At 39.8% G+C, this 23,276-nt stretch overlaps 2 protein-coding genes across 2 annotated transcripts in view; both read left to right on the forward strand.

The window, feature by feature from the left end:
• Positions 1-667: 667 nt before the first annotated feature.
• Positions 668-7,843, forward strand: dtl (denticleless E3 ubiquitin protein ligase adapter). Its single transcript, XM_006792564.3, has 15 exons — positions 668-839; positions 2,636-2,773; positions 2,875-2,967; positions 3,048-3,109; positions 3,294-3,414; positions 3,507-3,572; positions 3,739-3,854; positions 3,948-4,021; positions 4,121-4,227; positions 4,317-4,421; positions 4,897-5,009; positions 5,119-5,208; positions 5,374-5,497; positions 5,678-6,336; positions 7,092-7,843. The coding sequence occupies exons 1-15, from the start codon at positions 788-790 to the stop codon at positions 7,155-7,157; spliced, it is 1,986 nt and encodes a 661-aa protein (XP_006792627.1). The 5' UTR covers positions 668-787; the 3' UTR covers positions 7,158-7,843.
• Positions 7,844-10,313: 2,470 nt separating this feature from the next.
• Positions 10,314-23,276, forward strand: part of ppp2r5a (protein phosphatase 2, regulatory subunit B', alpha isoform) — a 57,515-nt gene continuing 44,552 nt past the window's right edge. The window contains exons 1-2 of the mRNA XM_035908438.2: positions 10,314-10,387; positions 10,987-11,323. Of these exons, the coding sequence (XP_035764331.1) occupies positions 11,176-11,323 (148 nt within the window). The 5' untranslated portion in view covers positions 10,314-10,387; positions 10,987-11,175. The remainder of the gene's footprint in view (positions 10,388-10,986; positions 11,324-23,276) is intronic.

The raw sequence follows: 23,276 nt of genomic DNA on the forward strand, positions 1-23,276 counted from the left end.
TCACAATAAAACGCCAGTTGTCATGGTCGCAAGCTAACAAGCTGTTTTAGAGACTGTTGTATTTAAAAAATATATTTAATTTAAATATCTAAGTGAAATATGTATTAGTATATTATTCTAGTATCTCCTTAGCGTCAAATGAGAGATTATGGATGAATCGATAACACCATAATACTCTAAATAACAACAATTACATTGGAGACATCATAGTCATGGTGACTTTTAAACCTTTGTTACTTTAGTGCTTCTGTTGAAAAGAACATTTTTACTTGTGATTTTCATAACTTTTGTTGCAGTCACAGATATTCAATTTCTAGTTCAACACTGCGCACAACCTGAAATTGTGTGTTGTCACACAACTTCCAATTATACTTCTACAAACTACATCTACATGCAGTTTGGCAGTGGTTGTATACACTAAAGTGTATTTACTAAACTAACAACTGTCTAATAGCATAAACATGCTATGCAAAGAGGGACTAGTTATTAGTTTAATCGTTTTAAAAATATTTATTTATGCTGAAGGGGCGTCTCCTTCTCCAGTTATGGTGGGAAAGTTTGCAAAGAAAGCGGAAGCAGAAGCGCTCCTGCCCAGGAAGTCGCCGTTTCCACCAATGGTTGCGCGTAACGCAAGTTTAGCGGGGAATTCAGTCCTTCTGCTCGGACGATCTCTTCGCGGGAAATAGTACCCCGGCATCGGCACAGAAAGCGGACCGGCAGAAGCTTGACATCGAGGAAAACGTTACGATTTTATACAAAAGCCTTTGGATCGAGTTGTGCTGCAGGGATGCTTTTCCGCTCAGTGGTGGACAGAGGAGTGGGCAGACGGAGGCAGAATGGTGAGACAGGGATGGGTCATCTGCACGGCCATGGCTGGGCTTTAGCTAGTCTACCATGGACGATAATGCATCTCTGCTTTATGTTTGGAGGAGTCATGCTGCCAAGAGGGCTCCTAGAGTATCATTTGCACTTGCTTTTCTTTTGCCTTAAGTGTGGACTTTAACGTTTAATTCTACTTTCTTCGTGAATGTCTTTGTCGGGCTGTTTAGACTCCAACTGGTGGCACATCAACAATATGTCCTGCCTTATAACTGTAGTACATATTAGGACAGTTTCTCACATTTTGATTGGTTTTGGTTTATACAACTCAAGAGCAAGTGAGAAGACAAGCGTGCCGATCTATGCTCGTAGGTCACTTTAATAGCTACACCTGGCAAGTTGGACCCTCTTTTGTCTTCCATGCGTACATTCAACAAACTGGTTAAAGCATCCCTCAGATATTTTGATCCATATTGACGTGATGGCATCACACAGTTTCTGCATATTTGTCGACTGTACATCAACGCTGCAATGTCCTGTTTTACCACATCCCAATGGCTTGAGATCTGGCGTCTGTGGAGGCCATCTGAGTAAAGTGTGCTCATCGTCATGTTAAAGAAACCAGTCTGAGAGGAAGTGAGCTCTGTGACACGGTGTTATCCTGCTGAAAGCAGCCATTACAGCCATTAGAGAAGGGTGTCACGTAATAAAGGGTAACTATAGAACAATTTGAAGTAGGCCAGGCTACTACAGACTACCAGACTAATGGAAAGTGGGAAGATGTTTGAGTATATTATGAAAATATTAAGGAGTTATTTATAAAATAAGAGCCTCACTGTTACCAGTCTAAATTCATTAACCATACAGGTGATTATAGTAAATGGTCCCAAAAGAAAAAACCCTCAAAATCTTCTGGTAATTCAAACAATACATCCTATTTTTACCTGTTAAATAAAATAGGAAATTGCCCATTGATTCATTTATAATGAAACCCAGCTAATTTTCTGTTTTTTATTCATTTATTTTATTTTTAATGGTGTCTAGTTCTTATTTTGGTATAGTATAGCAGGCCAGGGGTGATTTGTTTGTTACTAAGAAGGCTTTAAAAATGACAATGAGTCAAATCTCTGGACCGTTAGTTTGGACTCTCGTGACGTGATCAGTTCACAAGTACAAACTGAAAATCCACATTTATGCATTCTTTGACATTTTTATACAGGCCGGTTCTGGCCCCTGGGCTGTATGTTTGACACCCCCGCATTAGAAAATCGGTACACCGTGGTCAGCAACAACAGGTAGGATGTGGTGTTTAAATGATCCTCAGCTGGTACTCGGTGTGCCAAGAAAATACTCCCCACGTCATTACACCACCAGCAGCCTGAACTGTTGATACAAGGCAGGATGGATCCATGCTCTCATGCTGTTTGCATCAAATTCTGAACTTATTATCCAAACATCACAGCAGAAATCGAGACTTTTCAGAATAGACAATGGTTTTTTTTTTTTACAGTGTTCTGTTGTCCAATTTTGTTGATCCCGTGTGAATAGCAGCCCCAGGATCCCATTCTTGGCCTACAGGAGTGGCAGCTGGCGTGGTCTTCTGCTGCAATGACTCCAAGGTTCAATGTGTTGCATGCTCAGAGATGCTCTTCTGCATATCTTAATTGTAACAAGTGGTTATTTGAGTTACAGTTGCCTTCATATCAACTCAAAGTGGTCTGATGATTGTCCTCTTAAATCTGCAATCATTTTTCTGTTAGTTTTACTGCTGTGTCTCATTGATTTCCTTCCTCTGACCATGCATCATTCTCTTCAGCTATCCCTGCAGATCCCTGGTCCAGGTACCCTCTGAGTTCCCTGCTTGAAGGCTACCGATGCGTCCGACATGATGAACATATCTCCTATGGGAACCTTGGCAACTCTGTGCCACCGTTTGGATTAGCTTTCTCCTCTGGTAATTCATTTGTGCTTATCATTGTAAGTGCAGAGAGAGCAAGGCCCTGTTGTCATTAATCTGTCTAACTGCAGTGTCTCTTTTCTCCTGTTTGTTTTCAGCCAGGGACCTGCAGAACATCCTCGCAGCAGCTAATGAAGAAGGCATTGTTAGGCTCTACAACACAGAGAGCCGTGAATATCCACTTCGTAAAGGTATTCTTGTGACTTGTGTTCATAATTGTCATGCCATGTATTTTGAAATGTCGGTGGCTAAATGTGTGTGAACCTTGCAGCATGGTTGGCTCATGAGAATGCTGTCTTTGATATCGCCTGGATGCCAGGGGAGCCTCAGTTAGTAAGTGCAAATTTATTCTGTTTAGTCAGAGAATTGCAGAAAGTCAGATCTTTATGAGTCACCATCAAATGCACGACTCATGTAATTGCATCTACCTTACCTGGGATTACTAATTTTTGTTGGAACCCATTAAAAACTCTGAAGCCTTTTCTTATTATGCGTTGGTCATCTGTGATCTCTTCAGGTAACTGCTGCGGGTGACCAGATGGCCAGGCTCTGGGATGTGAAGTCTGGAGAGTTGTTAGGCAGCTTCAAGGGCCACCTCTGCAGTCTTAAGTCTGTTGCATTCGCACCAGAGGAGAAAGGTATACCTTTTACTGAGCTAACACTGTGTTGGCTGTGCATTGATGATATATTGTTGTATCATGTGATTAATACGTTTTCTTTTGTCACACAGCTGTGTTTTCCACTGGAGCCAGAGATGGAAATATTATGATCTGGGACATGAGGTGCAGCAAAAAAGGTATTGATCGGAACAGTAATTGACAATTTAGCAATAAATTTTAAATCATATCTTTAGCCACTTTGTTACTAGCAGCCTGTTGCAAAAACACTTATTTTTTCCTGTTTCTTTAGTTGAATTTATGAAAAATGCCACGACAATAATCAAACTTATGTCTTTCCCTCAGATGGTTTCTACAGACAGGTGAACCAGATCAGCGGAGCTCACAACAAAGCAGAGACAAACCCTCCCTCTAAAACGAAGAAGAGACGGGGCGGCATGCGCGGCATGGCTCCGAGCGTGGTGAGTTTTCTCGGCAATCAGCCGTTTAATGGAATGAAAAGAGCGATGATGCGAATGGAAATCTAATCTTTAGCTACTCCATCTTATTTGCAGGACTCCCAGCAGAGCGTTACAGTGGTTTTGTTCAGGGATCAGCACACCCTCATCTCTTCAGGAGCTGTTGACGGGTAAGAAAAGAAAGGCTTCTTGTCACCTTTTTCACATTTATAAGAGCCTTTACCAGACATTCTCGGTCATTTTTTGTCTCCTTCATTTCCCTTTATCAGAGTAATCAAGATGTGGGATTTGAGGAAGAACTACACTGCACACCGTCATGATCCTGTACCCCTGCAGACATTTCCGTATCCAGGTTCTTGCACGCGGACGCGACTGGGTTAGTTCCCTAACATGCCAAGCGTCGCCTTTACCTGAAATGTGCAAATAACACACAAATAACCCAGCTGTCTTTTTGACGTGCTGCAGGATATTCCGGACTCGCTCTGGACTCCATGAGAGCCAACGTGATGTGTAACTGCACAGACGACAGCATCTATATGTTCAATGTCTGCGGAATAAAAACGACACCAGGTAAAGAAGCTCCTCGCTCTGGCTCAACAGTGCGTGTATGTCCACTAGAGTAGAATAGGTCATTTTTCCAGTCACCCATACATCACTAGATGGCGCTAATGCACTTTGTTATGGGAGCAAAGCATCCAGCAGCAGAAGCCTCTTGATGCAAATAAAAGCCGTAGATGCTTTGTTTTCTACTGTTACGTGTTAAAGTCTGATCTGAAGTTCTGAATAGCAGTGGGTTAGGTGGTGTTTGACAGTTTGCAATACAGGAAAAAATTTCAAAATGCATCATGACAGTTTTTCAATGGAAACGAAAGAGGAAAATGTTACTAAATATACAGAAACTAGAGGAAAGTTCAGCATTTCTCTTTTTATTGTTATATACACAGTACTGTACATTTTATCCTTTTATTTGATTGTCCTTAGACTTGTTTGTTCTCTGATTTTTGTGAATATTTTGTCATTTTTAAGAATTCTGTTTCATCCGCAGTGGCAGTTTTCAGCGGTCACCAGAACTCCTCGTTTTATGTAAAGTCTAGCGTTAGCCCAGATGACCAGTTCTTGGCCAGCGGCTCGAGTGACAACCACACGTACATTTGGAAGGTGCGTTCTCGGTTATATTTTACCTGACGTAATAAAAATTGCTTTATTTTCACTCTGGGGTTTTTCTGGTGTTAAGGAACTGCAAATTTAAGGTTTTTGAACATTTCAGATCTCCAATCCTGAACTTCCCCCCATGACGCTTGAAGGTCATAGTGAGGAAGTGACGTCTGTTGCATGGTGTCCGACAGATTTCACTAAGGTAAGACGTGAGTGGTTATACAAGTATGAACACTGCTGTGAATTGGAGGAGTTTTAATGAGCCGAGAAGCACCTGAACCAGCTGCACTTTGCTGGAAGATGCGGGGCGCTCTGACTTTATTCGATTTAATAAGCTTCTGTATAAAGCCCTCTGCTTTGTTGGCAGATTGCTTCCTGTTCCGATGACCACACCGTGCGCATCTGGCGACTTCACCGAGAAAATGATGAAGTGCAGTCATCATTAGGAGAGGCTAACCTAGTAGGCCATGCACGTCCTAAGATTCTCCCAAGTAAGTGCTTCACCTAGAATGTATTCTTGTGAATAACTACCATATAGTCATAAAAGCGTAGAGGTTTCGCTTACAGTATGTGCATGTGAATTTGTGCTTCATCATAAATCACTGCTGTCCTGCAGTTAAATACGAAACATGATCACATCTGGACTCACACTACTCTATTCTGCTGTTAAGTGCCTTCCATTCCAGCTGAGACAACCCCTGCCAAGCCCCAGAGGAGAGTGAGCCATGGTGGCATAGCCTCACCTCAGCCTGCAGCCTGTGCTCCCATTGGAGCCGCCCTGCCCCTTTCTTCCAGCACCACTACACCCAACCGCTCACAGGACTCTAAAACTGCAGCTGTTCGCCACAGAACTCCGCCCACTATCAAACAGTGGTTGTCCCCAAGCAGCAGAACTTCCGAACAGGCTGGCTCTCCGGCCCATCGGGTGCTGAGCCAGTCTCCCCAGACCTCAGCAAGCAGCACGCCCCCCACAGAACGACGGGCCAAACGCAGGCTGGAAACCGGTGACGGCTCATCTTCGAACTGTGAGAGCACTGAGCAGTGCGACTGCGTTACTGAACTGTCTCCTGCAGCCAAGAGGAGCCGGACCCTCTCTGGTGTTTGCTGCCCAGCTCAGGAGAGCCCAGCAGAAACAGACTGCCACACAGAGGACAACAATGCGGCTTCATCCAGACAGACCGACAAGGAGAACTGCTCTCCCAGAGGAGTGAACTGGCTGTCAGTGATGAGCCAGAAGCTGAGGAAAGGTCAAAGAAGCCCTAGAAGCCCCAAAGGTCCCAAAAGTCCCAGTGCTGCTAAGAAACAAGAAAGCAAGACACCGGCATCACCAGTAAGTATAAAACTCACAGGCTTGGGAGTGGATTAACATTCTCATCTGAAATTATCGTCAAGTTTGGTGCTGTGATGCAAGGGTGGTGTTATATGTAGTTCAGTTATACTGAAACACAATTGGCAGCCGATGAGGTGGAGATTTTAAACCGCAGCTGCCCGTCAGCCACCTACAGACGCTGCTTGTTTCCACCTCCTGCTACAGCTGCTGTAGATGGTGGAGTCAAAGCCAGATATGATGCCATTTCTTAAATGATTCAAGGAGATTTTCAGCAAAATATTCTTTAAGGAAAAGGAACTCATATCAGCACATACAGCAGGGGTGTCAAAAATAAGGTCCGGGGACAAGACTCCTGTCTGGCGACACCGAAAGGCTTTAGAAAGTGAATGAGTGCATGGATTTTAAACTTTTATCTGTACTTTTAGAGGTTTTAAAGCTTTTCCTATTGATAAAGAGCTCCCCCGTAGCAATTCATAGTAAATCAACTATTACTATTACTCAACCAAAAAGTAGTTAAGTAATAGAAAAACAATTGAACGCCTGTTTTTTTTCTTTTCTTAATATATGTTTATTCCATAGAAAAACTGCAACGCAATGGTCGTTTTTCTTAGTCTTAAAGACAGGGATTAAATATTTAGTTAAATGTCTTTCACTGGTCAAGCCCATCAAAGTGGGCTGTATGTAGCACACAATGCCATGCATGTTGTTTTAGCTTTTAAGATGATCCTTTGTTTTTTTTCATTTCTGTTTTCCAGAATGCGTGCACCCCTCCAGCCATGAAGAAAATCTCCATGTATTTTACAAAAAGGCCTCTGGATTGACCTGGTTGTACCAAACTTGGTGCTTTTCTTTAAGAGGGTTTTATTCAAGGTGGTTTTTAAGTGGGACCCAAAAACTATAAGCCTCTTAAGATCACTGATTACTGAGATCAGAAGAAATCAGTCACTGAACATTTGATGGTTTGGATTTGACATCCAGGGACTGCTTTCCATTTTATTTAAATATGTTATTTTTTTACTTTTTTTTTTTTTTTTACGCCTCCTACAGAAATTTCTGGTGCTGTGCAGAATTTCTGGCTGGCGACTAAAGTTGCGAATATGACTACTTCTAGAGATGCTTAAGCATTAAATCGAAGACTCCACATTGAAAAGGCTGATTAGATTTTAAAAAGTTGATCCTCAAGTGCAGAGAAAAGCATTTACTCACAGAACAATTTAAAAGAATCTAGTTACTTGGTTCATTTTGTAAAACCTTTTTATGAACCACACTGTAAGCTGCTCACAGATCAGCTCTATAACATTTGTAAGCCAGCCATCTAAGACACGTGTTTTCCGTGTACGAGTTTGCTCATTCATATCGGAGTTGCACACGTGGTTTGCAATAGATTTTTTCCTTACTGAGCAAATTTTTGACTTGTTTATATGTACAGAAGAACCAATGAATGATGCTTGATTTATTTGTATTTAATTGATAAATCTAGCTGTAGTCAAATTTTATTAAACAGTTTTCTGCCTGTGTGTGCATTTGTGTGTATGTGAGGGACAGAGAGGGTCTGATGGGGAAGTGGTGAGAGTTTTAGTCGAGGTAATTAAATGAGAAAATCTAAAGACTGAAAAACCTAAAAAATTAAATCTCTATCATCTCACACTTTTCTTTAGCTCCCTGCAGATTTGTGAGATTAGTGTTTTACAGCTATTTTGTTCCATTTGGACAGTTTTAATTTTTTTACTTAATTATTTTTTTTTCATTTTGTCTTCCAACCATAGAAATGGTTGGAAGACAATGCCAGAAAAATTGACAATCACTGCCTCTGCCCCAGAGAGGCAGAAGGGTTGTTTTTAACATGTATGTGTGATGGTAACTTGTTACAGCAGCTGTGGTAAAACGGCAGCTGTGCTAAAGACTTTCAACGAAGTGACTTCCTCTGATTATAAATGCAGCTGAACTGAAGAGCACAAAAACCCAACATAAAAACATGATAGGTGAGAAAATGGACAGTAAGTTATTAAAGAAAAAAGCTGGTATACTGGTATTTGATGGTAGTTACTTAAATATTTGACTTCTGTATGACTTTCAGTCTCTCAGATCACTGGAGGAATTTTTGCACGCTCTTCTTAACTGTGTCACTTCAGTTCATTGAGGTTTGTGGGCAAAATTTATGCACAGCATTTCAGTCGGATTGAAGTCTAGACTTTGACTGGGCCATTGCAACACCTTGATTCATTTCTTTTTCCAGCCATTGCTGTAGATATGCCGCTGTGCTCCTGTTACATATCACAATTTTGGCAAAACGTTAGCAGTGAGACAGATGGCTTCACACTCGACTCTATAATACTTGATTTACAAAGGAGTTTGTGGTTGACCTAATGACTTCAAGGTGCCCAGGTCCTGTGGTTGCAAAATAAGCCCAAATCACCCCCCACTCCGCCATGGCCGTTGATAGTTGGTAGGAGATGTTTGTCCTGATATGGCGTGTTTGCTTTTCTCAAAACATGATGCTGTGCATTATGGATAAACCTCTGCACTTTGGTCTTGTCCATCCAGAAGACATTTTCCAAAAGGCTTGAAGTTTGGTCAGATGTAATTTTGCAACCCTAAGCTCTGCTACTATGTTTTCTCCTGGTATGGTAGCACTAATTGTACTGCCATGAACTTTAACATTTAGCATGCTAACTGGGACCTGAGATGTAGCTCTAGGTGAATGTGTAGTTTTCTTGAGCATTGTAGAGTCTGACCTTGGAGTGACTTTGCTGTGACGTCCACTCCTGGGAAGATGTTGGTATTTCTAAATGCTTCACTTTATGAAGTGCAATTGATTGGTAGCACTACTTGAGACCACTACTTACCCTCTAAATTCCTGTGGAAACAGTGAGGGGCAGCATAGACTCCTGTCTAATGAAAATCTTGTTAACACTTACTGTTCCATTTCCATTATAATAGCAAATATTAATAGGGGGAAAAAAAGGTAAACATCTACTACAAAATTCATCTAAATAGATAAAAAAAAAAAAGTTAAATGACAATAATTAACATTAAGGATGTTAATTATTAACATCTTTATACAATCCATATTTAGAATTAGGCCAAAGGTTTCAGGACTTAGCTCTATGGCACTCTTTTTCATAATTTAGGATTTTAGAATACATTATTCTAGATTTCTTTTATGTTACTTTTGATGTAAGTGTAGTGATAAAAAGAAAGCTTTCTTCTTGTCTCTATTACAGACAAAGTAAATGTGCTAAAATAGAAACCCAATTTCCTGTGGAAAGGCCCTTATTTTAGGGTTTATACCTGTATTTTATAAACACACACACAGTATGTAATGCGGAAGGCATCAAGTTTAGGGAGTGATACAGGCAGGCCCAAAGCGTGTGTGAATTCCTGAATAACATACAGTTATCAGTTTTCCAGGGTGGAATGACTGAACAGCAAACATCTTTAATGACCAGGGTGCACATGTTTGAATTCATTTTGGATTTTCTCTCCGGGGTCAGGAGCGTACATACAGGCTCAAATATACACTTAAATCTTTTAATAAGTTTTCGGTGGGAGAAATGTTTCATCACTCATCCAAGTGACTTCTTCAGTCTCTTTGTTATCGGAGGTTTTTTTTTTTTCAAATGCAATATCTCAGGATCTCCTTTTTTTAATCCTAAAACAATCTGTGGCTAAAAACAGAAAGTATAAGTGGGATACTTCTTTAAAAAGCGCAAAGAAACACACGGCGAAAAATGGAACTCTTATTATATTATCTTATTATTATTTTTGAATGTATTGCTACGAGACGTGTGTCAGTTTTTGTTTAACGCCACTGCCTGTACCGCATCACCTATTTGTTTTCACACTGTCACATGTTCAAGTCCCGCTTTTTGCGCGGCTCGATTGGTTTAAAAAGTTCCAGTTTTTTGAAATTTTCGCCTCTGATTGGCTGTTAGCAGCGTCAATCAGTGACGTGCCCCCGTCAGCGCTCCACAGTCAAGCTCACAGACACACAGTGACGGAGCGGCTTCGCTGGGAGTGTTTACGGCTGGCTGCCTCAGCTCGACATCCAGTAATTTGCTGTTTTTGACAATACTCGGTCTTTATCGAGGTCGTGCTAGCGAAACAGTCTCACACGATTCATTCGGAAGTGTGGCGAAGGGTGAAGTTTCTCTTAGGTGGATGAGGCTAACTTTCAAACGCTAAATGAGTCGACGAGCGAAATTTAACTTCATCGATCGCGGATAAATTTTTTTCTCTCAAAAACACACTCAGCAGAATTCTGTCTAGGATTAAACCAGTGCTCGGAGACGCGGACTTTGTGTTTTACCGAAGAGCTGCAAAAAATTAACGGGGCAACTTTCTTTGGTAACTTTTCCCCCCCTCAGCAGCGGTGCAAATTGTTGTAACCGTCAGCTAATTTTAGCAGGCTAGCTAACTGTCAGCTTAGGTCTACTGTAGACAGCTTCAATCCGGCAATGCCTCTCTTATGTTTTGCAACAGGTAGACGTTTTTCGATCACAATGCAGCAGTAAAAAGAATGTCAGAAATTTAGGAGCTTATTCTTGTCGTGTTGGTCGCTCCGTGCTGTGTAGTGTGGGCGGTGTCGTGTGACTAAATTCGTATTTTTTCGTATTTTGAAGACTGTCCCCCCTCCTCTGTATTTCATAGAGCAAGATAATGATGCAGTCTTTGGGCACAGCTTAACCTCCGTACCGACCGACCATGTTGGATCATACAAAAATAACACAAACCTTCTGATGTGAAAAGGGGAAGGAAGCTTTTCGTATGACCTAGGAGATACAGTGCAAAAAGTGTCAAGGTAGTTTTTTTTATTTTTTTTTTATTTTATGCATCAAAATGTCGGCCATCTCCGCATCAGAGAAAGTGGATGGGTTTACGAGGAAGTCCATGAGGAAGGCACAGAAGCAGAGAAAATCCCAGGGCTCCTCTCAGTATCGCACTCACACCGCTCCGGTCGAGCTCTCCCCGCTGCCGCAGCTCAAAGGTAAGAGGATGAAGGGGTCCGCCGCTTAAAATAGTCTGCCTGTCATGACCGCTGTGTGTGTGTGTACACTGCCGGATCCACTGCAGGTACACTGTGCATGCAGCCAGAAATGCATTACACATTTTAAAGCTGGCCTGTATGCAGAAACCTGCCAAAAAATGAAGCACACCTATTAACACTTGCAAGCAGCTTGTAAGAGTTGACCAAAGGGTGTTTGAAAAGGCTCTGTGCCAAAGCATGTTACATTGGTTTTGTATTCTTGGACAGTTTTGTCAGTAGTTATATTAACATCTCTTGACCCATTGTTTTGTTTTTTGTTTTGTCCTTGCTGGATGTTGTGTAATGACAAATGCACATCCCCAGAGCCATGTTGTTCTAGTGGCTAAGAAGGATTTATGTATTTGCGTCAAGGTGTTTTGAAGGATCAGTGTCTCTACACCTTATGCACTGATTGGAAAATATAATTTGGCTTTGATATAAGTTTTTGATTTGTCACGATTTTAGTGTTTATTCCTTGTCTTGTACGCACACAAAAAAATAGTTTCCTTTTTTTAAAGTCCAGCCAGTACAGCTCTTCATCACTCTACCGTTTTATTTTATTTTTTGGCAAGCACGGTCTGTGTAGGGTCTCAGTCAACCAGGCCACGTCTTGAGGGTTTGAAAAAGAAGGCATCTTGACTTCTTTAGGTTTGTGAAGAGGTTTCGGCTTCCATCCAAGAGGCTTCTTCAGTTCTAAAACAACTGGTGGAGAGTCCTGGGTAATTAACCCCTAGTGGGGACTATCCCCTTTGATGCTGATTCTGAGCATCACGTTGACTCACATGATCAATAGTGGGTCAATAACCCTTTTGTCCTCACAAACCTAAAGAAGTCCAGTTACCTTCATGCATTGCATTTTCAAGCTTATAGGCAGCTGGTTCAGAATAATAACAATAATAATAATAATGGATTGCATTTACATAGCGCTTTTCAAGGCACCCAAAGCGCTTTGCAATTCCACTATTCATTCACTGTCACATTAAGACAGTGGTGGAGACAAGCTACAGTCGTAGCCACAGCTGCCCTGGGGCAGACTGACAGAAGCGAGGCTGCCATATCGCGTCATCGGCCCCTCTGGCCAACACCAGTAGGCGGTAGAGTAAAGTGTCTTGCCCAGGGACACAACGACCAGGACAGAGAGCCCAGGGATCGAACCGGCGACCTTCCGGTTACAGATGCGCTTCCCAACCAATTCTTTGATGGGTAAGAGTTTGTCTTGCCTGACTTAACAGAATTTTATGTTTTTTCCCTGTTATCTCTGCCCATTTGATAAACAAATATAATAATTTAAAATATCTGTTTATAAGTTTTCAAATTATTAAAAATATAAAAAGAATAACACCAGAACCTTACAGACTAAATTAACTTTATTATTGTGTGTTGCAGGGGTTCATATTACAGTAGGACATTTTATATTCTAATTTATAAAAACAATAAAGATTCAGTTTTTCAATCAAGCTGATGACTGGTAGCCAGATTTTCTGAAGGAGACCTGCTTTGTTTGACACGGGTATAGCACATTTTCTAATTCCTTCAGCCACCAAACTGGAAAGTTGGATATATCTCAGACTTTTAAGATTATAGCACAATTTTTCTTGCTAACATTGTCTATAAAGCCTGAGCTTCACAACGACACCTCGCACTATTCAAATCAACCACGCCAAATAGTGCTGTAAGAGGGGCAAAAGGAAGCACCCTGGTAAAAGCCTTGATAAGTAGCTCAAATACATGAACCCCCCCAAAATCTGTAATCTGTTGCACTACACAAACTGAGGAGATGGATTTCATTGCTCAATTGGACATTTCACACACAGCGGTGAAGTGCTTTTGAATGATTTATGTAATCTGGTTGGAGAGAAGTGTAGTCTGTGGTAAGTTTTGAATTGTGTCTGTGCCATTTATAGAGAGAGCATGAATATTTCCCAAGGATTGTTAAGGTAAATACCATCCTATTTGATATACCAATTGGTAAGCAAGGATGTTCCTGGCCAATACAGATATTGAGATGATATCTCTGTGCAACCCAACAAATAAGTGACAGCAGTTTGGCACTACAGACTGTGTGGTTGTCAGTAAATATTTTAGTTTTGATTACGAAATCAGTAGGTTAAAATTTACTTGAGAAAATTAAGAATCAACTTCCTCCCACAACCAGTGACTGTCACCCAAAGGACACAGAAAGGGAATCTGGATAACCACCTGAAAAGTTGTAAGACCCAACTTATCTGTGAGCAATATTGTGTTGTTAAAGTCAGACCAGCTATGTGGCATAGGGCTAGGTGCAGCTCTGCTTCAGACACACAGCTATCAGTGCAAGGAGACGGGTGAATGATTTAGCGTAGCTTAATGAGTGGACGTAAGTGGGTGGATATTGGCTGAACAAGTAAAGGTAAATGTTAGTGAGCCATAACAGTTGTCTGATGGCACCAACTCTTCTAGGCTGTTTTGTGTGTAAATAACAGTTAACAGAAACTAATTATACTGTATATGTGAGCTTAATGGTTGCAGCTTGTATCTAAAAGCTCCCCTGTGATTAGACCTGATGAGGGGAAATGCATATTTGAGTGGTTTTATTATGCATGTTTTAAAATTAATATTGGAGCATAGTTTTTGGACAGCTTTGACACCGCTAAGCCATAAAATGTTTGCTTCTGTTGTCTTCTGTATTATTGTTAATGGTACAGGCTCTTAATAGAGAAGATAACTTTGTCAAAGCTGAAGTTTACATAGTGAGCTATTGTAAAGGGATTCCTAGTCCAAACATACTGAAATATAACTCTTTTTCTAGAGGCAGAATTGCTGCAATACTTAACAAATAAGGATGAGGCAGGGAGTCCCATACACACTCCCATACTTTACTGAACCAAGCTCAATATTTAAAGCTCAGTGCTGCAGTTTGTCTCCTGTGATGCTTCACAAGGCTGAAAGGACCAGAGAAGGCAAGAACCACCTGTTACATGCTATGACGTTTGTTTTGTACTTGTCTCCTTCTCATGTCAGTGACAGCCAGCAAGCACAGCCTCTGACTGCGCAGGAGATAATGCAAGACAGCAAAATGTGATCATCAAGCGAAATGTGACACTGCTTGGTTGAAACACGGGAGGCTGGTATAAAACCTCCTGGAGTCTGTTGTCTGTGTGTTTTAGGTGGAGACAGGCATGTGGGGTGGAGGCCTGGTTGTGTTTGTTATGTTACATGTCTACCAGTTGTAGCACTATACTTGTGTAGACTTTGCAATGTTGTTTTTTAGGAAGTGTTCTCACTGGACCCCTTCAGAATTAGGTGTGTATTTATATTGTATGGTAAATTTAAGGCTTTACTAAATATACCAAAGTTTTACCTTTTTATAATATGGAAACTATAGGCCCTCAAAATGCATAGGTCTGATTTAAAAGGCTTTATATACAAGGAGTACACATATGAAATTCTTGCAACTAAAAATACATTTACATTTACAAATTGCAAGCAAATCAATTTTACATTAACTCACAATCTGAAGTCAATATATAGCAATGCCAATGGACCGATGTAATATCTGTGACACGGGGTAACAGAAGCAAGCACTGGTAACATGGATGTTTGCTCTGTTTCCTGATGTTTCACTGAAGCAAACTTGAAAAACTGCATTTTGGGTAAATGTTCTTGGGCTATAGTACCATGTAGTTTAGAGGCTGATCAAAACAAGTTATAGCATATAACAAGGGCTAGTTGTTTTACCTACATTTTGATACCAAGCTGAGCTTTTATCCATGATTTCTTCTGTGTCAAAAGCTTGTGGTAAACCCATATTATCAACAACCCGGCGAGTTATCCTGTATAGTATCATGTTGTTTTGTAGCATGTCAGAATATGCTCATTGGATTTACAGAGTGGAATCATATATGTGATTAGTGTGCATCTAATTTGTATATATGATAGAAACACAACTGCCTCTGAATAATGCGATCCTCTTCTTTTTCACCTCAAGCCTCCTGAATTAACACGAAACATAAACATCCTTATTTGTTACCAGTATTGTTGCAGACACTTGTTGCGACTTATTGATATAACAACCTCCTCCAAAGTAAACAAAATGGACATGGACACTTCTCACCTAGCATTGACAGCTGAGGTGAACAGTGGACTCACAGCCCACACAGATGGCAAAGAAGAACTCTGAGGCAGATCTGATCCAGAGTCACTTTGCTACCTGGGTACAGTCAATACAAATGTAGAATACTGCAAAAGATTTATACACACACACATCTGTGTAATTTTTCTCATATAAAAATTTAACAGTGCAAATGCAAATTCCTTGCTGAAAGTTTAACCAAAAAACATTTCCAGTAGAAATGGGCTGACATATCCTGAGCATAACCATGTATAATATGCACTGAAGTTAAAAAGAGGTGCTTTGCAACATTAAACTGCAGTGTGCCAAATAAAAAAAGTCAAATACGTGTATTTCGAACCATAAGGTGCATGGGATTATAAGGCACATTAAGCGAAACAAAGCAATCAGATAAATCAAACTTTATTCAACTCATTCTTCTTGCTTCCTCCACTTCTGTACCATTGATTCATTAATGCTGTATTCTGTCACAGCTGCTCTATTCCCATGTTGTTGCAGTATATTAATGACTAACTTCGTAGTGTGGATGGATTATCTTAGTTGTTCTCCTGACTGAAGTTTGGTCCGTTTACAGCATCCTGTCATGCGATTGCATTTGTCTCTAACCATCAGGAACCCGCATGTTAACTTTTATCGAGTGGAAAAGTGTTAGCGTTCATCCTGCAGCTTCACTGTTTATGTTATGCTAACAAAGCTATGTCGCTAGCGATCACGTAGCACATCATTATATACCACCTAGCCCAACTTCAGTAACCCTACAAACATCATTGCTGTTTAGTTTTCTGTCTTCATTTATGTTGGAAGTGATAGCAGAGCTGTAAGTTTAATTTTTTTCAGAAATCTCTCAGTCAGAACATGCTATATCATGCTCAGGTAACTAGCAAAACTAGTGAGCTAACTTCCTGCTAACTTCTAAGTCCGTTAAATGTAATAAATTCTGTTTTCATGGATGCCTGGATGTTAAACTTAATTGTTACACTTGGTAAAGCAGCAATGCTGATCGTTTTATTAAAGATGAAAGAATTTAGACAGTTTTTAACTCTCAGTATGCCGCAGTGTTCGTTTTGACTTTGGGACCTGAAGAGGACTGAGTTTTGGACCCAGATTACTCCCAGATTTATGAACACCCTAGTCCGACAAATGTGGCAATAACGACGCCCTGCTTGCATGTTTTACAAAAAACAGTGAACAGTATAATATGGCCCAGCCCTACTTGTTGGTTGTTTACCTTTAACCGGCAGGTAAAACAAATCCTACTTGCATACACACACTTGGTTGCAGAGTGAGTTTCATCCATAACAATGTGTACATTTACTTTGTGCAGGAAATTGTCTGACTTATATAAATACAGACAGTTAATGACGAGTTAATGAGCTTTATAATGGTGATATGAGAAATTATCACTGTTGTTGTGATCAAAGAACTGATGACAGGATTTTAATTGTCAAGTTTCTTTCACTTATAACTTCAGCAAGTCATATCAAATGATCATTTTTTTGTCGATACTACAGGAAGGGGCAGACTTGCCTGATCATGTAGTTGCAACTTTTCAACATGATGCAACTTCTTAAATGCTGGCAATAAAATGTGTTGGTATTAATGCTGACTATAGTTGTACAACAGCAAAAAAGGCTTTGTAGATTTTGAAAATATATTTTATTGTTATGGTGCATCTGGAAAGCAGATGATCAAAAAGATGGGGGCTTTGGGAAGGATTTGAGACATTTGGTGTGAATTTTTTTTCCTCCAAATTTGAGCACTGCACCACAGCAATGTGCACAAACTGACTTGAAACAACATGACAGATGCTGGTTTGACAAGGGTGGAAGTGACAGGCAAATTATCCAGCGTTCTTCCACTGAAAGCTGGAGGGTGATTTGTGCCTCATGTTGGTGGCAACTGCTGGCAGATAGATGAGAAAATCTTTTTTTTTAATTATTCTTTTTTTCCCCCTTTCCATAATGGATTTGCAGATGTTTGACCTGCTCATTTGGGTTATTGTGCCCTGCTTTGCCTCCCCCAAAATCTTATTTCTATTTGTATTTTGTAGGAAAATGAGTATAAAGAGTTTCTACAAGCACACTTTTCCTTTCTAATAAGCGTTAGTGTTTCAATTATTTATTGGGAAGGACTTAAGCACACGATGTACTCAAAGTGTGAAGTTACCTTCTTTATTTAAGTGGGTCAGCAAATGCTGCGGGATCTTAAAAAATTGTATTGCTACAGAAATCAGGAATTATTGAACTTGTGAAATATAATGCCAGTATATTTAATGCTTATGTTAACAGCTTGTCAATAATTGTATTTAAACCCATCAGCCGTTTTGCTAATATTGTGTATACTTCGTCAGTGCAGCACCATGTGACTCTGAGACTAACCAATTACAGTGTTTCTTTGGGGCATTTCTGCATGTGTGTGTATGTGTGGTTGAAAGTAGGTAGAAGCAGTCTAAATAATGCATGCAAACATTTTAATTTCCAAGTATGTTGTCACAGGCAAATTATGGAGCATTATATTTGCTTGTCTCTCCAGGGGCTTTTAGACAGACTTTGATTTCAGGTGGTGGTCCTGCCCTCTGTGAGCTCGGCATGGCAGCACATGAATCAGTTCTCTACTGGCTGCAGGTTCTAGCACTTCAAACAAGAGTACATTTCAATTTTTTACTAGGAAATATATTTGACTACTTTTGTGACATCGTGCTATAACAAGCTGCACAAACACCACTCACATAGACATTCTAGAAGATGGGCATAGCCGTCAGATCTAAAATGTGAAACCAACACTGTGCCTCAAAGCTCCCTCTTTTGATGAGCATGACAGGGCAATAACCTGTGGTCTTAAAAAAGGATTTTAGGTCCTAAGTTCCAAAATTTATAGGAAAATGGCCCACTCTCCACTGAGTTCATGGACTCGGTTTGGGTGAGACTGAATAAAACATTAAGTGTCAGAAAGGAAGATTTTTCAGGGCATGCTTACTGCCAGTTTGCCACGGAGCATGCTTGTCCTTCAGTTTGTCAGTCGGAACCAGAAACAACAGGAAAATATATTTTTAGGACAAAATATTTGTATGAATTTTTACTTTGTGTTTTTTGTTGTTTGTTTGTCTTTTTGTTTTTATACTTTTTATATATTTTAAAGTCATCCACATCCTTTGTGAGTGACCCTTCTCCTTGCAGCAAATTTCCAGATCAGATCAAGGAGTAGTAGCTCCAGCTGCAGTCCAAGAAGACAATATTAGAGACTGTAGCATTGAGGATGACTAGCACCCAGTAGATAAATGGGGAAAAGGAAGGTGTGCCTGGTTAGCTACATTCAAAAATAAGAACAGCGATGAGTAAATGAGACAAATAGGGGGTGGTTCAGTGAACCCCACTGAACTGTAATTTTTCTTTACCAATCTTCTGAGCACTTTAAGTACTACTCGTGCATATTAAGGCATCATGGCCAGATTAATAAATATCACCCAAACACTCCCATTTCTGCTCATACATGCAACTTGAGGAAGTTTGCAAGAGTAACCACAATTTTTCTAGCATGTTTACACTTATTGATTAGCCATCTGTTGCCTGGTAGCACTCAGTTGTGTGAGTCATGATTCATTTACAGAACAGAGTCTGTGTTGTGGTTACATATAGGCTCAGTACACTAGAAGAGCTGTCAGTATACTGTACATTGAGGTGTTTATGAAATTATCATTTTTGCCAGTCAACCTCGAACTATCTTTAATTGAATAAGAGTGTTGGTTTATTCAGTTGCCTGAAAGCCAAAAATCACAAGTACAGTGTTAACATGCAGAAAAAAAAATGTTTTTAATTGGGACAACATAGAAATCCTTACATCATTTTGCACAAACTGCACCTACTTTTAATGAGTCACAATGGTTTTATCTGCACTATTTCTGGTTTCTGGAGTAACTCTAAGAATGGAAATTTTTGCAGCCAGCTTTATCAGGTGCTAAAAGATAGTAGCCTGCAAAGATGCTTCTTCCCTCCTGCAGTGGAGAGGCTGGAGTGCTTGCAGCTCCTGTTGTGTGATAGACACTGAAAAGATGAGTCATTCACAGACCAACATTGTTGCCATGGCAGCCAGAAGCCTTGAGAGCAAGCCAGGGAAATGTTTTACTTTCCAAATACATGCTGCTACATTTAGGTTGATATTTCTGTCCTTGGAGTGAAATTTTCAGCCGAGCCTTGGTTCCTAACTAGATCTGACTTTACGTTTGGGTGGTGTGGGGCTTTCTGTCAGCAACTTAAATGTGGCACAGTCACAGGGGTCCATGGCTTGTTCCTACATGGAAAAATCTGTTGTGCAGTGCATCTGTTTCTCACTTTCTATGTCTGCCGTATTATTTTAAAAGAAGATGAGTGTATAGTTTTTTTTTTATTGTTTCATTTATCAGCCCTGGAAATTAGCTTTTTCCACAGTACATGTTTGGTTAAAATGTGAAACAAGAAGTCATCATACATGGCTCTAAAATCAAATTTGCAGCTCATCCATATGTGCTGGCATCACAAAAAGCCAGCAGAAGGAGACGGACTTTTTATCTGTGAAAATATTCATCAGTCTAATCTTCTCTAAATTGTATTTTGCACAATAAACAAATTGCAAAAGCTAAAAGTTATAGGAATTGTATAGCTGATCGGTTCATGATTGCAGTACTGAACAACTGTTATCCCATATTGCAGATTTGCCTCACATTGCACAGGCCTAATTGTTTCCTTTTGTCTTGTTTTTGTATCTTTAATGGAAGTGACTAAAGGTGTGTTCACACCAAATGGGAAGCAAAATTTTGCCTAGCTTTATTTATGAGAGTACAGTTGCTTGGAGGATCTTTGAGAACTGTTTGTTCAGAAGAGCAAACAGAAGGAGGCAGAGTGCAGTTGATAGCTGGCAACAAGTTGTAGTAACATATTTTCAGATTTTCCCAGCCCTCTCCTGTTTTGTTTTATTTATTTATTTTTAAATGTCTTTAAAAACATTTTTTAAAAATGGAGAAATGGAAGAAAACAGCAGCAGTAAGCTTGTCCTTGTCTGATTGTCATTGTTGTCTTGAAAATCAACATTTTATGGAAGACTCTCAGCTAATAGACTTTTATGACACAGTGCTGCATCTTTGCATAAGCTTTGAATTTGTAATTACAGTGTGTAAAAACTTCACTTTGGCGAACCCATCCTAAGATGCTAAACTTTAAGTGAGGAAAATGTGTGTAATTGAGGCAAATGGGCTGTACCCAGACTTTTCTTCTTTTTTTTTTTTTTTAAGGCATGCGCTAAATTATAGTAGCTTTTAAGTATTAAATGTTCTGTGCTGTAATTGACCCTTAGTTTATTATAAGGTTGTGTCCATATGTTTTCCTCTCCTCTAGATTGCTTAGGATACTAGCACAGAAAATGAGCTTCCTCTGAAGGATGTCTGGGCTCTTATAGATAAGGCGAGGAGCTTGGTCATTTGTTAGCGGGCCAGAGTAATAGTAGAGATCAGCTACTCCTCCACAATCAAAGGAATCCATTGAGATGGTACAGGCATCTGACCAGGATGGATCATAGATGAGGTGTTTGGTTCATGGCCCACTAGGAGGACATCTTGGGACAGACCCAGGATACAGCTAAGACTGTACATCTCTCAGCTGGCTTAGGAATAGTTTCGTGTCCCTGGAGGAGGTGGTTAGGGAGAGCGAGGTCTGGGTGTCTGCGCTTAGGTTGCTGCACCCACAACTTGCACCCAAATAGTTGGTAGAAGTGGATGGGTGAGACCTTTGCAATGACCGATATTTCTTTGTTCAGTATTGATAAAATGTGGTTTGATCTTCATGTGTAGGATAAAATCTTGTAGAACCTCCTGTAGCATCAACAATCTCAGACATTTTCCCAAACCTTTTTTTTCTAAACATCAGCAAATATTAAGATGTTGGATTGGATGTTCATGTAAATGTTACATTAAACAAGGGGGGTGGGGGGGGAGTGGACTCTGTTAACCCCCATCGATTGACAGTTGTCCCACACAGGCAGTTTCCATCATATCTGCCAGCGGATAACAAATCGATAAATAATTTCCTAGGAAACAAAGGGACAAATCTGTGTGTTTGACTGAGGTATCAGTTGTTGCTATAATTGTTGCCCCTGGTAGGTTAGGATTTCATTGTTTTATTTTTTTTATTTCAACATGTGATGTGCAATATTGTGCTAAATACCAAACAAAAAATAGAATTTCAAATTACTTTAGTAAGTTAAGTTAGTTATGTATGTTTTTAGTTAATCTAACTTAAAAATGGTACAGGAAATGTAAGTGATGGTCAAATTTGTCAACACAACCAGCATCAGACAGCTTTGGTTAAATTATTTCCCGAGAAGTGGGTTTCAGCATATGATGAAGTTTAAAAAAAAAAAAAAAGTATTTTATTGTAATATTTGATCTGAACTTCCCAAATTTTACTACAGACAAATACCCTTCTCTATTATAAATAAAAATATAAATAAAATATTAGAAATCATATTATAACCACATATGGAAACCATATATTGAAAAAGGTATATATTTTGGGAAAAAAGAGAAGTAAAACTAAAGTGAAAGCTGCAGACCCAGTACGGAAACTAAAAGGGAAAAAAAAATGTTCTGACATATTTGTCAGTGCATCAAACAAAAAGGTATTGGTGCTTATATTTACTATAAATGAGACCGTGAGTCTTAAGTGTTATGCTTGTTTTGTTATCTGTAATCAGTAAAGCCCCCCAAACAAGTCTGTATTATTAAAATAAAAACAAGCATCCAGTAGAAACTAAACTGAGCACATAAGAAAATCCACTGTTGAAACTCAATTAAACTAAATGGAAATGAAGTAGAAAATGAATGAATTTATAAAAATGCATATTTGTATGCATTCATCCTTATAAGTATAAGATTAGTTTTAGATGCCTCACAGATGTCCTGAGTCAAACAGTAAACTTGGCTTAAGCTCAGTAGTTGGCTACTCATTGTGGATTTCACTTATCATGCTAGTTCATCCTAGTACTGTGTGTGTGTGTGTGTGTGTGTGTGTGTGTGTGTGTGTGTGTGTGTGTGTGTGTGTGTTTGCTTACCCTCTGTAGTTAAAGCTACTTGTTTTAAAGGCGAGGCACATTATCTCACATTGGTAAAGTGATTAAGCCATCTGCCAGAAGAATCAATCTTTCATCATAGAACAGAAATGCATTTATGTAGCGCCTTACTGGTTTTATCAGCCACGGACTTCAGAGGAGCTGCTGATGGTAACAGCAAGGACTACACTAAAAAAAAACACAAGACTGTACTCAAAGTTCACTCAGTAAAATGGAGCAAGTTGTGTTGATACGCTATTTAGACTTACATCATACATCTTGGGGAAATAGAGAAAGAGGGGAAATACATCATCAATTTCCCCTCTTTATAGTCTTACTAGAGTGCAAGGAAGACTTTTTTCTGTCCGAGCAAGAGCTCAGAACTCTCCAGTACTTACTTCTTTTTACATGACTGTGTATAGTAATCAAAGGCCAGTTTTATTTTTTTTAAAAAAGGTACTTAAAGGCTTGTGAAAAGTTATACACTGCATTTGTGAGAATGCAGATGTCTGATGCAGGCCTATCAGACATTGGGTAGGTTTAAACCTACCAGTTCCCCACTGAAAAATCTGTGATTGTGGTTTGAGTTGATGTGCAAAGAGTGTGCAGATTCTGCATTCACTGGTTGTGAACGTGCTTCCTCCTGCACGCTCTATCCAGGGAGCTCCCTCTAAACCACACAGAACATTTCCACTAGTCAGAACCAGTAGTGCACACCTCCCCTCCTGA

This window comes from Neolamprologus brichardi, chromosome 15 (assembly GCF_056152115.1).
Source record: "Neolamprologus brichardi isolate AB-2024 chromosome 15, ASM5615211v1, whole genome shotgun sequence".
Taxonomy (NCBI): domain Eukaryota; kingdom Metazoa; phylum Chordata; class Actinopteri; order Cichliformes; family Cichlidae; genus Neolamprologus; species Neolamprologus brichardi.

Excerpts from the sequence above, each read along its gene's own strand:
- dtl (XM_006792564.3), top strand. The coding sequence starts at position 788 with ATGCTTTTCCGCTCAGTGGTGGACAGAGGAGTGGGCAGACGGAGGCAG. Across the intron at positions 4,022-4,120 it reads TCTTCAGGAGCTGTTGACGG|AGTAATCAAGATGTGGGATT; the intron begins GTAAGAAAAGAA and ends TCCCTTTATCAG. Across the intron at positions 5,209-5,373 it reads GTCCGACAGATTTCACTAAG|ATTGCTTCCTGTTCCGATGA; the intron begins GTAAGACGTGAG and ends CTTTGTTGGCAG.